Below are 17,372 nucleotides of genomic sequence, written 5' to 3' on the forward strand. Positions count from 1 at the left end.
GTATATATATATATATATATATATATATGTATAGATATATATAGATATGTATATATATATATGTATATATATATATACATATATATATATTCATTTACATTTATATACATTTACATATATATACATTTATATATATATATATATATATATATATATATATATATATATATATATATATATATATATATATATATATATATATATATATATGTATATATCTTTTAGAATCATATGCTTGTTATACAATATTATATTTGTTGAGTTTGATTAAGAAGGCTGTGTATAAACTTTTTGTTTTAAATATATTTTGATATAATTACACATTAACAATATTTTGCTGACCTATAGTGGTCAGCATCATCAGGTGTAAATACTTCAGGTGTAAATATTTAAAGTAAATATATATATATATATATATATATTTATATATATATATATATATATCCATGTGGAAAAAAGGAAAGGAATCTACAGCTATGCACAAAAGTTTAATTGAGGTTGTAATTTCAATCAAACGTTTCAGGGTTTTTTCAACTAAAAAAAAAATTAGGAAAATGAATTTTATTAATTTATTTTTAAAAGAACAATAAATTAGCTGCACAATTAACATTATTAAGATAAGGTTGCTAAAAAAAATAATTCAAAAAAATAATTATATAATCATAAAATGAGTTGCATAAAAGTTTAATTGAGTTAAGGTTTAAAACATTAAATTTAAAAATAAAAATACCAATTTAATATTTAAAGTGTCCTCTTAAAGTGGCTATTATATATATCTATATAAATCGGCTTGATAGCAAAGAAGAATTCTTCTCTGCATTGATTCAGCTAATTTCATGCACATCATATATGGCACATTTAACCAATGTGTAATGCCAAAGCCCACTATTCTTTTCACTTATTCACTCGTATTTTATCTCAAAAATTAGGCCCTTGTGACTTCTGGAGAATCTTTAATAGTATTAATAATCAAGGCAACCTCTCTTGTATGGTTCAGACTTTAACACCTCACCTAAAAACAAAGCTGAATTGTTTGCTAAGAACTTTTCATCAATACCACCTCTTGATTCCACTAGTTTTGTTCTACCTGATATAGCAAACAAACAGGTTGATCCATTGCTTGACATTCATATCACTCTAGCTTCTGTATCTAAAGTGATTTCCTGCTTAGACTTTTCTACAGCTTGTGGCCTGGACAACATACCTATTATTGTCTTGCAGAAGAGTTTTTTGGAGCTGTCGTCTATACTTTCAAAACTATTCAACAAGTGCTTATCAGAGTCTTGTTTTCCAGCCTGCTAGAAAGCAGCATATCTGTTTATGCCTATACAAAGATGCTGGAAAAGAAATATGGATTTGTTCTAACTACTGCTCCATAAGTCTTTTTCCTATCATAAGTAAGGTTTTTGAATCTTTAATTAACAAACACTTAATTTCTCATCTTGAATCTAATAACTTACTTTCTGGCCATTAATATTGGTTTCGATCTTTTCTTTCTACAGTTGATTTGCTAACCGTAATAACTAATAGGTTTTATCATGCATTAGATGGAGAGGTTAAGGCCATTGCTCTTGACATTTCTAAAGCTTTTGATAAAGTTTGGCATCGTACAGTGTATCTGGCAACATCTTTAAGATTATTGAATCCTTCTTTTCCAATCGTAGTATAAAAGTTGTCCTCGATGGACAGCACTCTTCTTCTTATTCTGTATCTTCAGGGGTTCATTAAGGTTCTATCCTTGGCCCTATACTCTTTTTAATTTACATTAACGATCTTCCTCATATTATCATATCTAAATTGGCATTGTTTGCTGATGATACTACCATTTATTCTTGTCGTGATAAGAAACCAACACTGTCTTATTGCTTGGAGGGGGCATTTGAGCTTGAAAAGGATCTCACTTCTGCTACAACATGGGCCTCACAGTGGCTGGTGAACTTTAATTCAGATAATCTCAATTTTTTTCAGCCAATTGTTATCGCAATAGTTTAGATCTTTTTATATTTATGAACTGTAATGTACTCGATTAGTCATCCACTCTTCATCTCCATAGGATTATCTCTTACTTCCGATCTTTCTTGGAAACCGTATATCAAATCAGTAGCAAAATTAGCATCTGCTAAGGTTGCATCTTTTTATCGAGCTCAACACTTTCTTACTTTGGATTCTATTCTCTATCTCAATAAATCTCAAATCCGGCTTTGTATGGAATACTGTTGCCATATCTGGGGTAGATCTGCTAATGATGCCCTTTCTCTTTTAAACAAGGTGAAAAAATGCATTGTAAACATAGTTGGACCTGCTCTTGCAGCCAACCTCCAACCATTATCATATTGTCATAATGTTGCTTCTCTTTCTCTTTTCAACAAATACTATAACGGGCATTGCTCTAAAAAGCTAGCGTCTCTTGTGCCATCTACTAAAATTCATTCTTGTGTTACTCATCATTCAATTAAGTGTCATCCTTTTTCTGTGACTGTTCCTAAGTGCTACAAAAACTCTTATTTGTCTAGTTTTTTTTCTCAAACATCAGTTCTTTGGAATTCACATTTTTTTTATCTTGCTTTCCTGATTCCTGTAATTTGTAATCCTTCAAGTCGTCTGTCAATCGTTATTTTGCTCTGCAATCTTCATCTTTTCTCTTCCAGTAACTTCCAACTTTAATTATTGGTTGCTTGCAGCCTTGTTGGATGTGAAGATGTTTAAAAAAAAAGAAATGCTTAGTTAATTGAGTTTGAATGTTGATCCATTACCAAATATTATCTAGTGATCTAAGGCATCAAGGCAACAAATTGATCTTCTTTGTGTTAAACCGGCGTGTTATACTATGTGCTGTGTGTTGGAGCCCCGTGTTACTGGCAGACATATTGCTTCCTTTTGCCAGACAAATGTCTTTTTGTTGGAATCAAAGGTGTTTCAAGTGTTTTTGTACGTCTATTGGTTGATACAGCCATTATACAGCTCAGAAATATCAAGGCTTTTGTGGGAAAATCATCCCAATATGCCTACTGAGACTCCACTAAAAGCCAATACCTTTTTTCAACAACAAAACAAACCAGTAGAGTCAACAACAAAAAGCTCAATACTTGAGCTTTTTGTTGTTGACTCTACTGGTTTTTAATATGCTATTTTTGTCGCGGTCACTAAGCTTCGGTGGTCTCCAGAACAAGGCATGTCAACAACATCAGCTATCTGCTCCCAAGTTTTGACTAGTTTTCACATACAAAATTCAAAAATACCTATAAGTTACTAATTTCAAGGTGGTTGTGATTCTTTGATATGACCAGTCCAATAATTTGCTATGTGATGCTCTCTGACACTGTTTTTCTACCTATTTGCAAGCGAATTGAAATTTAAAATAAAACAGTAAAATAAAACATTCTTCACATAATTTATAGCAATTAAAATACTTTTTTCATAATTTTATAATTTTTTTTTTATAAGAATCATAAGTACTCACTATATCTATTTATATAGCAGGCAAATACGCATAATCCTGTAGCTTTCATTTTATACCAGCATATACCTTAAATTATCTGAAGAACATTTATAAAACATATTTTTTTTCATCTATTTTATCATTAGAAACATAAATAGCAAAAAACAAAAAACAAAAACTTAAAATTTGTTAAATTTTAATGTTAGAAAAACTAGCATATTGTCATGAAAAACTCTCGATTAAACTTTTGTGCATAGCTGTATATACGATATGTTATATAAATATTTATATATATATAAATTAAGCTTTGGCGTCCTCGAACGTTATTCCTGAAATAAACTGAGAATCATGTTATCCCGGTAGGAATGTAACAGTAAAAGTGAATCAGGACAAAAATATTTATAGTGCGGTAACGTCTTAGTTCAATCAGGACGAGGTTGGTGCGGTAACGGTTGAAACCACACGTCCCAGTTCATTTCCCGATTTGGAAACAGCACCAACCAAGATCAAACTGCACCAGTTTTTTTGTTTAATACCGTGACATAACGTGACGTTCCGTTATGTTTCCACACGTCATTGGCCCATAAGATTTTAACTTAGTATTCTTAGTTTTTGACCAGGCTTGTCACTTTAGATGAGCCCCATTAAGCTATAAAAGCTCTGAATAGTGACTTTAAGTCATAAAAGGCGCCTAAAAATGTAAAAAACCAAGAAGTAATGGTTTGTCCCGGAATGTCAAGGTTTGTCACATTAAGTTATAAATTAAATATATAAAGTAAGTTATAAACCGAGAATCACGTTAAGTTCTGTCTTGGTTCAAATTTTCGAGTGCGGTTATTCAATCGAAACGTCACATTCCCGGAATGTAGCGTTTTAATCAGAGCAATTTTTTTAAATGTGCGGTAACATCTTGGTTCAATCGAGACAAAAGTTGATGTCACGTAAAATTATTTTTTTGAAACGGGACGCCGAAGCTTAATATAAATTATGTTAGTGTATTCTACAAACAGAGTGCTCATTGTTCTTAAAGAACAGAGTAATAATAAATTAGTAAAAACATCTATCTATTTTTCTTCAACACTGTGTTTCACCATTGAAAAAAACTAGATAAGTGTTTTTACTAATTTATATATATATATATATATATATATATATATATATATATATATATATATATATATATATATATATATATACATGTATATGTTTATATTAGAGATGTGCCGGAACCAGTTTATGCCAAGTCCCCCATTCCGGGTACCCTGAAGAAAATACTGGGTCCGAGTCCGGGTACTCAGCACTGGGTCCATATTAGAAAGTTTGAATAAAAGCTTGCAAAATATCTAGCACTGAATTTTTTTCACAAAATAATGCTGGTTGATTTGTACTAATAATGTTTGCCTAAATATGTCAAATTTCTTTTTAATAAACAACTATATTTACACACAAGGTCACAAATTTAAATTATTCAAACTAAAGTGTAAACTCGACATATAAATATTCTTTATCCCTTAGGGTTGTTAATACTTGAAATAACTTGCTGTCTGATGTCGTTAATACCAAAAACATCAAATCAAGAGCTTTAAAAAAATTTTATTGTAAAAAAATTCTCTTAGACAATAAAAAGAAGCTATTCAAATATCCGTATAAATCAGTTTCCTTTTTGCAATGTATTTTGATTGCTTTGCAAAAATATTTTGCAAAACAATCAAAATACATTTGCAAGACCATTTATATTGAGTAAAAAGGGCTTTGTGGTTATCAACTCCATAAACGTACCACTTAAACAAATGGTTACAGGACTTAATTTTTATTAATTTTTAAAGGTTAATTTTTATTAAATATTTCTAAGATACCTGGTGCCAGATACTGTAACAAAATAGCCGATTCCATTTACCTGGTAAAACAGCCGAGTTACTATTATATGTATATTTACCTTACTAATATATATATATATATATATATATATATATATATATATATATATATATATATATATATATATATACACATGTATATATATATATATATATATATATATATATACACATATACATATATATATATATAAAAATTATGTTAGTGTATTCTACAAACAGTATATATATATATTTATATATATATATACTGTATATTTATATATATATATATAAATAAATGCAGTAATGCATTTATTTATATATATATATATATATATATATATATATATATATATATATATATATATATATATATATATATATATATATAAATAAATGCATTTATATATTTGTATGTGTGTGTATGCATATGAATGCATGTATATGTGTGTATATATGTATATGCATTTGTGTGTATATATGTATATGTTTGCATTATAATTATTGTTTGAAATTATTATTTATTTAGAATTAGGAAAGCATTTTCATTTGCAATGCATAGCCACTAGCAGCCAATGTATAAATAACCATGATGTAACCTCTAGTCGTAGTCAGGTTGGTTCTTGTATCTGGTTTTGCGGTAGTTTGAATAATCGTTCTGAAGGTGTTGTTACAGTTTTCACTTACAATGATTTTAAGTACAAGCATGAACTAGTAAGTTTTTTATGTTATTGTATTTTTTTTATTTATTTATTTATTGAAAACTACTTTATTAATACTGTTTGTATTTAGAATCTTCAATTAAAAGAAAAGGTTTTAGTGGCTTGTCCTGTTGGTGGTTCCATGTGGTTGGGAACTAATGAAGGATCAATTAAGGTTTACTGTGCAGCAAGTTTAAAGTTAATTGCAGTAGGGATTTTATATGAGAATGAAAGTATACTTTGTATGGAACATTTTCCTATGTTTGACTGTGTCATTGTAACATGTTCTAATGGTACTGTTCATTGTTTTTCTGATAATCTTGATTTATATTGCGATGAAAAATATGAAAATGATTTGCCCTCCTCTGTTCATCCTTGGACAAAGATTATCAAACTTTTTTCTGTTAAGAGCTTTTTTTTTAAACATCCAATCTATTCCATGGCTATTGTACCCACAACTTGCAGCTCAGATGAATTCGAAATATGGTGTGGGCAAAAAAAAGGAAAGATTACTATTTTAAATGCAAGTACAATGGCTTCACTTCAGGTTATTTCAATAAAAAAAAAAGATTCAGAAATTAAATTACATTCAACTGTTACTTTTTTGGAAACGGCTCAATCTTATGATTTATTTACTAAGAAACAAGATTGTCATATATGGATTGCTACTTTTTGTGGAACTCAAGTTGAAAAGTGGAATGTAAATACTCGACAAGTTGAAAACATATTTTATACAAGTCAGCATGTTGTTTCACTTACTTGTAAGTTTTTTAAGTTGAAACTGTTTCATGTAAATTCTTTACAGTACGTAAAAAAACTTCTAGATTCTAAACTTTTTTGAACTGTTTTATTCAGCTTATTGATTTAACTTTTTTATTCATCATTTGCATTACTTTATATCGGTTAAACGTGAAATTCAGCACCATTTATTTGTTAATTACTGAAAAACTACTGGACAAATTTTTGTAATTTTTTTGTCTCGATAAAGGCCTAAATCTTTTATATTAATTATTTTACTTAACAAATCTAAAATATATACTCCAACAAATTCACAAATTTCTGATCCGTCATAACTGCCCATTGTTACATCAAAGCTGTCATGTATGTTTTTCTTTTTCCAAGTTTCCTTATTAAAATAAAGTAAGGTTTTTCTACAATGTTTTATTATACAGATAGTTTCATCAAGAATAACTGTGTGGCTTTTTGCAAATTTAATTGTTTTATCTAAAATATCTGCAGTTATTGAGGGGTAAAAATCATTAATGTCAAATTGAATAAATGTACAATCATTTTTATTTTCAATTATGGAAAACCAATTTAAAATATCAGTAGTATTTTTCCACTGTTGCAAATTCTATTTATTTCTAAGAATATTATTAATTTTGTCCAATTTAATTTTGCTTACATGTCCAATCTCATTTTTTGAGGAAACCAATAACCTACAAGGAACTTTGTTTTGAAAATTTGGTTTACAGTCTTTTAGTGTTACAAAGGCTTGGACAGGGGCAGTTGATTCGATTCTGTTATCAAGGTTTATTTTTTTAGCAATACTTTGCGCTTCTAAATTAATTGCGTTTTCAAATTTTTTCATAGTTTTCTGTTGTGAGTTGGTAAATGTTATTTGTTTTATCAGCAAAAACCAAAATATTAGGGTTTGATTTAATTTTTTTAACATCTAACTTTAATTTTGTTTGAAGTTCGTTGTTTATAGGGCAAAACTTTATTGTTTTAATTAAATGTAATAGGTCATTTTCAAAATTTTTCAAATCAGGTATAAAAGTTGGGGTATTTTTTGTTTTAAATCCATAATTATCATTATCAACGAATTCTTTTAATTAAATGCTCAACTTTTTCAATCAAAGAAATAGTATGATTTTTTTCATCTAGTATAGGAATATTTTTCAACGAGTAAGTGAAATTATTAGTTTCCATATTTACACGGAATGTTAAAATACAATTATTTAATTATATTATTATATATTTAGTTATTTAAAAAAGTTTGTATTTGGTTTTAAGAAAAAATTGGAAAAAGCCTATTTTTTTTTAAAACCAAATACAAACACAGATGATGTATTAAATAATAACCCAGGTAATGATAATTATGGATTTGAAACAAAAAATACCCCACCTTTTATACCTGATTTGAAAAATTTTGAAAATGACTTATTACATTTAATTAAAACAATAAAGTTTCGCCCTATAAAAAACGAATTTTAAACAAAATTAAAAAAGTTAGATGTTAAAAAAATTAAATCAAACCTTAATATTTTGGTATAAATAGTGCAAAACGTTTATCTGTTTGTTTTTTTTAGTTTTTTTACACCAATTTTCAATCAGATATTTTGTTATAAGTAATTTATATGTTTGTATCATTTTTGTTAAAAAACTATTTGTTTTGGGTGGTTCAAAATAATAGCTAAATACAAAAAAACTTTTGTTTTGGGTGGTTCAAAATAATAGCTAAATACAAAAAAATGACAATGTTTATTAAGAGTTAAAAACCAAATTTTAAAATTGATATTGTATTTTATTGAAAGAATTTTTTTTAATAATTTTTTAAATTAGCATTTTTTGTGGATTGTTAAGGCCTTATTACTATATGACCCTCATATATTACGAAAACATAAAGTGTATAATGCATAAATGTTTTGGTTACAAAAGTTAGGTGAAAATTACAAAAATTAAATTTGATTGTCTGGACAATACTTTGATCATCCACTTTTAAATGTTTTTCATTTTAGCCAATCAGTATTGTTTGGTAATTTTTAAATAGTTATTTCCAGCACATACATATATATATATATATATATATATATATATATATATATATATATATATATATATATATATATATATATATATATATATATATATATATTAAAATTTTTGAAATGTTGCTGTACATTTATCCAGATTTTCAGGCAAATAAGAAATTAATTAATAAAACTTTTGCAATTCAATTTTCTCATTTTAAATTTTTATATAATTAAATCATTTGCTTGTTTACTTTAAAATTATCAGAAACAAGTTCTCCCAAAGTTCTGAAAAGAAGATTTTATGTTTATTATTATTCTTATTTTCTTAAAGTATTTAGTTTAATTAACATTAGAAAAACAAATCTCAAGGCTAAAATTAGGATAAGTGTATTTTTTTTATAAGCAATGAAATACTAAATCATAATAGGTATTGCATATTAGATATTTTATAAGTGATGAAACACTAAATTATACCAGATATTGCATATTAGATATTGCATTGAGCGGTAGAAAATCTAAAATTTTCTTTTGATCTAATATTTAAAGACCTTGATTTGAATCTTAAAAAATGTCTTTACTGAGGTGTTTTTTTATTTTGTCTAGTAAATTGTTCCGAGACTTCAGAGAAATCAAAAACAACAAGAAGTAGGTTTTTTTATTTTTATTTCTTTTGTTTTTTATTAAAATCTATTTACATTTTTTTTCCTTATTTTACATCATTTTAAATACCAAAAGTTTAAGGATTCATGTTAGATTTCTTATTGGTAAACATAAGCATGTTTATATATGTTTACATGAACATGAAGATACATAAAGGTATTAAACATCATTAGTCTAATGATTTTCAATACCAATAGTCATTTGTATTGTCAGGTTAAGTATTTTAAAATAATAGATTTTGTTTTCAGCAATAAGTTTTTGCTGGTGCTATCATTTTATTAAAAGGGGTATTGTGATTTATCCTCTTCCAGCTAATTGCCATATAGAGGCCGTATACCAAGGTCTGCAAAAACAAGTTCAGCTAACTAAAGAAGATTATAATCTTCTTCAAGAGTAAAGTTTAAGGAAGAACAGAAGTAAATAAAAGTAAGTTTGAAGTAGTTGTGTTAAGAAGAAAGCTTAGAGAAAAGTAGACAGTCATTGCACTGAATGATATCATTTTATATATATCATATTTATACATATATCCTTTAATACATCTTACTTTAGTCTTATTCATTAGGGATCGTTCATAAACTATGCAATGCTAAATTTAACTAATAGACAAAGCAAAAAATATCAAAAGTTTTCCCTACCAGAGTCTTCAATTAAACCAAGTATAAAAAGAGCCCGTAAAAATCGCCACGCATTGCATAATTTATGTACCATTCCTTAAGGTGTTTTAAGTTCTATATACTACATAACACTTTAAAATTACTCGTGGTGCTATATTTTGCAAGCAATTTGTTTTAAACTCATTTTTAACTGCACTAATGCTACACAAACCATATCTGCAATCTGTATTGGGTTCACTAATGCAAAATTTTGTTTGTTCAACTGCAAATCCCGAGCAGTTGCACCAATTATCACAAAATGGGGTCGACTTAACAGTACTGGCTACTTGGGTAGCAAAACATCTATCTATGCTAATGAGTGCATAGTAAAACGATTTCTTCCGTTCATTCACAAGTATTATGGCAACTTATGTTATTTATTTTGGTCAGATTCTTATTAGTAAGTCCACATTAAACACAAAAAAATGAAAGTCAATTACTTTAATGAACAATCCAACCCACCTAATATGCTTCAAGCAAGACAGATTGATAACTTTTGGTAGCAATTGGCTCAAAAGGTATACAAATGAGGTTGGTAAGCTTCAACAGTGCAAGTCTTGATTCAAATTAAAACTTAAAAAAATTAATTTAAACTTTTCACACTAGCTTATAGTTTTTATGCAAAATTAAAAATCTATTGCAAATGATGAAGTTTTTTAATATAACCAATTTTATTTAAAAAAAAAATTTTATTTTTAAAAAAACCGAATAGTTTTTTTGTTATTTCTAAATAAATAATATTCATTTTTTTAAATTTATGAACAATTATTGATTGTTTTATGTCAAATTTGATGCCCAGTTTTCTTTGACTGGCCCCTTTTTGATTGTTGAAGTCTTATAAATTAGGTTTCCTTTTCTCTAGTCTAAAACGTTGTACAACCAGATAGCTTTTTAATAGAAAAAGGTTAATCAGTTTTAAGTCTTTTTAAGATTTCATAGTATTTTGAGTTCTCCTTTTCTAAAATAATTTACTAAATTTTTTTTATATATATACCAATCACATCTAATATCAGGCTGTTAAGTTGTCATTTTTTTCTGGGTCTTTTTTTTTTTTTTTTTTTTTTTTCTGAGTTTTTGTCATTTTTTCATTTTTTTTTTTTTTTCATTTTTAAATTTTTTTTTTAAGTATATAGATTGAGTTAAGGTATATTTTATTTTAAGTTTATTTTTTTGTAATTTGAGTTATTTTTGATAATTTAAATAATTTTTACAATAAACAAACTCTTACTATCTTTTTTTTTTTTAGGTTTTATTTAAATAATGTAATTTTTGGAATTTTTGAAAACTAAATTTTGAATAAAATTATCAGTATTTGTAAAGTTACTAGTATCTATTTTTAATTTTTAGTATATTAATCAATAGATAGGTCTCTATTAATCAATAGATAGGTCAAAGCCATAATGGTTAAATGTAATGAAGTTTGGCTGAAAGAGCTTGACAAAAATCAGTTTAAAATTAAACTATGGACTAAGAAAAAAATTCTGATTATACAGTCTATAAACTATGTTTTAGTGATTTGAAATACAGTTTAGTTGGTTTTCAAGCACTTTATCAGCATTCTACAAAACATAAATTAGTTTCTGATATTAGATTTTTAAAAACAGCTCGTCATTTATATTTAGAATCAAATAAAAAGTAAATTATTAGGGGAAAGAAAGTAGTACAATTAGAGTATTCTAGAAATGATAATATTTCAGCTGCAGAAGTTGAAATATTATTTTTGGCTGTTTAAAGTAAATAGTGTTGCTTTAAGACATTGTGATAATACATCATTACTATTTCAAAGTATGTTTCCAGATAGTATAGTAAGTCAAGGTTTTAGTATGAGTAGACAAAAAGCTTCATATGTATTTCAAGATGGCCTTAGACCTTTGTTAGAGAAAGGCTTGTGTTCATGTAGTCAATAAGTAAAGGTGGTTTTACTTTAATGTTTGATGAAACAACTACAGTGCAGCAAAAAAAAACAAATGGATCTTCTATGCCATTTTTGGTCAAAAGAAGAGAACCAAGTTGTTACAAAATATTTAACATCGCTGTTCTTTGGCAGAGCAACAGCATAAGATGTCAAAAAAATGCTTGAAGATATACATCATAATGAAAGATTTGATTTAACTTCCGCTTGATTCACAGGTATTAAAAGATTGGACTTGTTTGCTTGACAAGGAATATGGAAAAACTAAGTATCAATATCTCAGTAAAGTTGTTAAGAGCTCTTTAACTATTCAGAATGGAAATGCTAGTGCAGAGCAAAATTTGTAAGATAATAAAAATACATTGACTTCAGAGCGAGTAAAACTGTATGATGAAACATTAATGGCTCTGAGAATATCGAAGAAATATGCAAGAAGTTCCAATGCAGCATATAATGTTGGTTCTCTATTTAAAGACATTTTTCAAGCAGTGCAAAATGCTCGCAAAATATATAAAAAAAAAGAAAAGCTGAGGAAGAAGAAGATAAAAGAATAAATTATATTCAAAAGCAAGAACTTATTGACAAAGAAAAACAACCAAGGATATGCTTTAAAAAGTTCAAAAAAACAACAAAAACCTAGATTAAACAGAAAAAAATCTTGAAAATGATGAGAAAAATGCAGATCTAGAGTTTCAACTTGCTCAAAAAATGCTGGATGAAGCAACCAAGTCTGTGCATAGTGCCATCAATAAAGAAGACATGATAAAAATAAAAATTGCCCATGAAATGGTGAACAGTGCAAAAAAAAAATTTGAAAATGCTACAGCGCATAGAAATGATACGAAAAAGTGAAATGGATAGTTTAATTTAATTAAAGTTGCTTGACAGCCTGTAATATGTATAATGGAAACATGGTTCCATTCAACTTTTTGCTCTAACTTATAAAACTGTAACTTTTTCAAACGCAATAGAGATCTGGCGGCAGAGTCGCTATATATGTCCGAAATGATATATCTGCATACGAAATTGACAAAAAAGAAGCAAGAAAATAATTATGTTATACAACCATAGAACAAATATGGTGTCAATGTTAAATAGGATCTATATTTGTGTTGTTTGGGTGTATTTGTAGACTCCCAAATAATGACTTACAAGCGGCAAAATAAATAAATAAATTGATCATATACGCAAATTCTTTATTTGACAGAGGATGCCTTACTTATAACAGGAGATTTTATTTATCCAAATCTGAACTGGTTCTCTGAAATACAAATCATTTCATAAATAAAGAGCATGGAAAAGGATTTTTTAGACACAATAAACGAACAATCTCTAGTACAAAGGTACACCAACATATCCAAAATCCAATATGGAATGATCTAGCTTACTTGATTTAATTTTAGTTGAAAACAAGCACAGAATTGAGTACATAAACAGTCTTCCTCCATTAGGTGATGCATATCAAGGTCACCTAATACTTCAATATAACTATGTGATAAGTACTAACAATGATAAGCAATTTACATGTAAAAATCTTGATTTTTAAAATGGAGACTATATAAATATAAATAAAAATATATCTGAAACAAATTGGCCAATCTTGTTTGATAATAAAAATATTGAAGAGTGTTATAGTTTGTTTTTAGCTAAATAGCTAAAGAATGGTGCATCAAACTTATAAAAAACGTGAAAAAAAAAGTCAAATGAACAAAAAACATTATTACGTAGTAAAACAAATTATTGCAAAAAAAACAAGTTATGGCATCGCAATAATACTTCAGGATGGATGTCTAAATTGTTAATTAAAGAATATAAGGCAGTGCTCAACTCAGTTAAAAATAAAATTAAAAAATGTGTTCAGAAATATGAAATAGATTTTGCAAATAATAAAAATAATCCTAAATGTCTGTATTCATATATAAGCGAAAGACAAGCAGTTAAATTATACAATCAAAATGGTACTATTTCAACAATGGGTAGAAATAAAGCTAACACATTGAACAAACAATTCCAATCAGTTTTTATACAAGAAGATGAATCTGAGCGCTTGACCTTCTTTGAATCTCAATTGGTTATTAAACCAATAGAAAACATAAATTTCACAATTGATGAAAAGCGATCCCATCTGTCTAACTTAATCTTTTCAAATTGGTTAATGGAGATGGAATCAGCCCTTACGTTTTAAAAATGTGCGCAGAATCATATTCTTTACCATTGCAACTAATTTTTCAGTTCTCTTATAATAGTGGATGTATTCCATTTGGAATTTTTAAAGATAGTGCTAACATTCGCTTTAGTCCAAGCATTTGCTTGGACTAAAGCGAATGTTAGCACTATCTTTAAAAAAGGGAATAAACTAGAACCATCCAATTACAGACCGGTCTCGATCACACCGGTTCCATGCAAAGTCATGGAACATCTTATAAGGCACCACATAAACAATCATCTAACAAAAAAAAACTTAATCACCAAGGAATGGCATGGTTTTATCCCGAAAAAATCTTTTACAACCAATCTATTTGAATGCACAGATTAGGCAACAAAATGTATAGCCAGTAAAAGGAGTGTTGATATGATATATTTAGACTTTTCTAAGGCGTTTGATAAAGTGCCACACCAACAATTATTGCTTAAGTTATCAATGTATGGTTTAAATAAAAAATTGCTAAATTGGCTTTTCTAATGAATAGGAGGCAAAGGGTAGTTATGGGTCATGATGTGTCCGATTGGGTGAATGTAACAAGTGGTGTGCTACAGGGATCTGTTCTCGAACTGACTCTATTTATATTATTCATAAATGACTAACCGAGAGAAATCGGAATTAGATGTTTTATTTATGCTGATGACACTAAGTTAATAAAACCTATAAAACTAAAAAATAGACTTTTTTTAATAGACTTAATTTAACAACACTGGAAATAAGAAGAAATCGCAGAAATCTGATCCAAATGTTTGAGCAAGAAAATCATTTAGAAATATTAGAGTGGAACTTGCCTTTAACAGGAAATATTAGATTTTTTGTGCAAAAACTCTGACATTTGACATAATTTTTTTAAAAACAGAATTGTTAAAGAGTGGAACGATCTTCCAAATGATATTAAAACATCAAAATCAGTCTATGAATTTAAGGTTTTACTTGATCGGCCTGCTATAGTGTACCATCTACTGTTGGTGGGCTGCACAGTTAGTTTAAATAAATTTATATTTATAAATATTCTGTGAAATATTATTTATGCAGAAATATATATTAGTATTACTATAAAGGTTTTTTAACAAAACAGTTTTAAAGTGTTTTCAAAAAGATTCTTGCTCTGCTGAATTTAACCTCATTTAATTAAATTTGTTTTTAAAATAATAAAATTGCACAGACATTTTGTGCATTCAAATTAAAAAATGAGTGTTTAATTAGAAAAATCAGATCAAAACTTGTCCGATGTATGTGCCAGTGGTGCTCAGAAGGATTTTTTGATGCTTTAGATATGACACATTTGAAGGTTTTCATATAAGACTTTTGAAGCTTTAGATATGACAATTTTGGTGCTTTAGATATGACAATTTTGATGCTTTAGTTATGACAATTTTGAAGATTTATATATGACAATTTTAATGCTTTAGATATAACACTTTTATAGCTTTAGATATGATACTTTTGATGCATTATATATGACACTTTTGATACTTTAGATATAACACTTTTTATGCTTTAGATACGACACTTTGGATGCTTTAGATGCGAGACTTTTGAAGCTTTAGATATGACAATTTTGGAGCTTTAGATATGAGCAATGAGTAAATGAAATTTTTTGAGCATTTTTTACTAAACTTTAAACTCATTAACAGGTCTTAAGTTTTATTTAATAAATTTTTAATGTTTAAAGGTTATGATCATGTAAAACTTCTGTCCTCCCCAAAATGAGTGGGGTTCTAAATTTCACACGATCTTAACTTTTAAACACTAAAAGGTTAATAAATAAAATTTGTCAATTTAAGTTTAGTATTATACGCTGGAAGAATATATTTTATAAATTCATTGCACTTACATTTGGGGTAGGGTTGCTAAAAGAATTTATTTTAAAAACTTATTGCACTCACATTTGGGTTAGGAGGTGCTAGTTTTTTAGGGTATTTCTGATCTAAAGCTCCAATCACCGCGATTATTTGTAAAATATTCTTATTGAAAATCTTTCCGCCACCAACAGTTATTCAGTTATTTTGTTTATTTTTATATTTAATAAAAAAAAAACTAAAAATTTCTATATAGAACCTGTAAAAATGTTTTACATTTTCAAAAAGTTTTTACAGCTCACTGAAACCGCATTCCCACCCCTCAGCTACTGCAGAACTTTTAGATTACAAAAAAACATTTGAAGTGATTTTGGTAAAACATTTTATTTTAATAATACAATTTTTTTTTTTTTTCTCTACAGTTTGCGATGCTTATATTCAGTCTCTTGTTATCGTCGAGAACAACATGTATGTTGGAACCTCATCCGGATCATTTTATATATGTGACGCGCAAACGATGGTTCCACATACTTGGTTAAAATGTTACAAAGAGTCAATAAGTTTTATTACACCTTTTCGTATGAAAACTGGTGCAAATGGCGAAAAAGAAGAAAAACTCGTCTTAACTTGCGGACAAAATTATCTGGACCAATGGTGGCGTAAAACTGATCATATTAATTTTACTTCTAGTGCAGAAATGACAGTGTTAATATGGGATGCAAAAAAATTATGATTGTTACAAGACAATAATTTTATTTTATAGCTATAATTTAAAATCTTTAGTTTATATTTTTTCACAATAAAAAGTATTTTATAAATGTTTTTAATAATTAATATTTTATAAATTAAATTTTAAATGTTTATCATGTTTTTAAAAAAATATTTTATATAAATACAAATTTTTGGCACGTTCTAGTTTATAAAGTTTTTATTTTAAATTTTCGATTTCGAATACTGAATATTTTCAACTTTCGGTTCTTTGATATTTTCATAATTATAATTAAAACTTTTTAATTAATATTGTATTTAAATTGATCTACAATTTTTTTTTCATTTTTTGTTTGTTTTTTTGCAAATAATATTTTATCAATTTTATATGAATTGTATAAGAATTAGAACATTATTAGAAGAGTGAAAACCTATTTATATACCAATTTACAAATCTTAGATTTTATTACTGATTATTCATTCGTATGACAAATATATTTTAAACTATATAAAATATACAATATAAAAACTATATAAAATATGCGTTTTTTATTGAGTACGAATCAAATAGCCTTGTTTAGATCACTGTTATCATTTTTGTTTTAAGTTTTTTTAAACCACTCTTTTCAATAGGTTGACATAAGATAGATACAGTTGAAAAAAATGTTAAAAACCGCGC

At 27.2% G+C, this 17,372-nt stretch overlaps 1 protein-coding gene across 2 annotated transcripts in view; it reads left to right on the forward strand.

Moving 5' to 3' along the window:
• Nucleotides 1-16,867, forward strand: part of LOC100214462 (leucine-rich repeat serine/threonine-protein kinase 1) — a 194,574-nt gene extending 177,707 nt beyond the window's left edge. For both annotated transcript variants that reach the window (XM_065792717.1, XM_065792718.1), the window contains 4 exons: nucleotides 5,828-6,012; nucleotides 6,091-6,760; nucleotides 9,359-9,400; nucleotides 16,408-16,867. In XM_065792717.1, the coding sequence (XP_065648789.1) occupies nucleotides 5,828-6,012; nucleotides 6,091-6,760; nucleotides 9,359-9,400; nucleotides 16,408-16,718 (1,208 nt within the window). In that variant the 3' untranslated portion in view covers nucleotides 16,719-16,867. The remainder of the gene's footprint in view (nucleotides 1-5,827; nucleotides 6,013-6,090; nucleotides 6,761-9,358; nucleotides 9,401-16,407) is intronic.
• Nucleotides 16,868-17,372: the final 505 nt, after the last annotated feature.

This window comes from Hydra vulgaris, chromosome 03 (genome assembly GCF_038396675.1).
Source record: "Hydra vulgaris chromosome 03, alternate assembly HydraT2T_AEP".
Classification (NCBI taxonomy): domain Eukaryota; kingdom Metazoa; phylum Cnidaria; class Hydrozoa; order Anthoathecata; family Hydridae; genus Hydra; species Hydra vulgaris.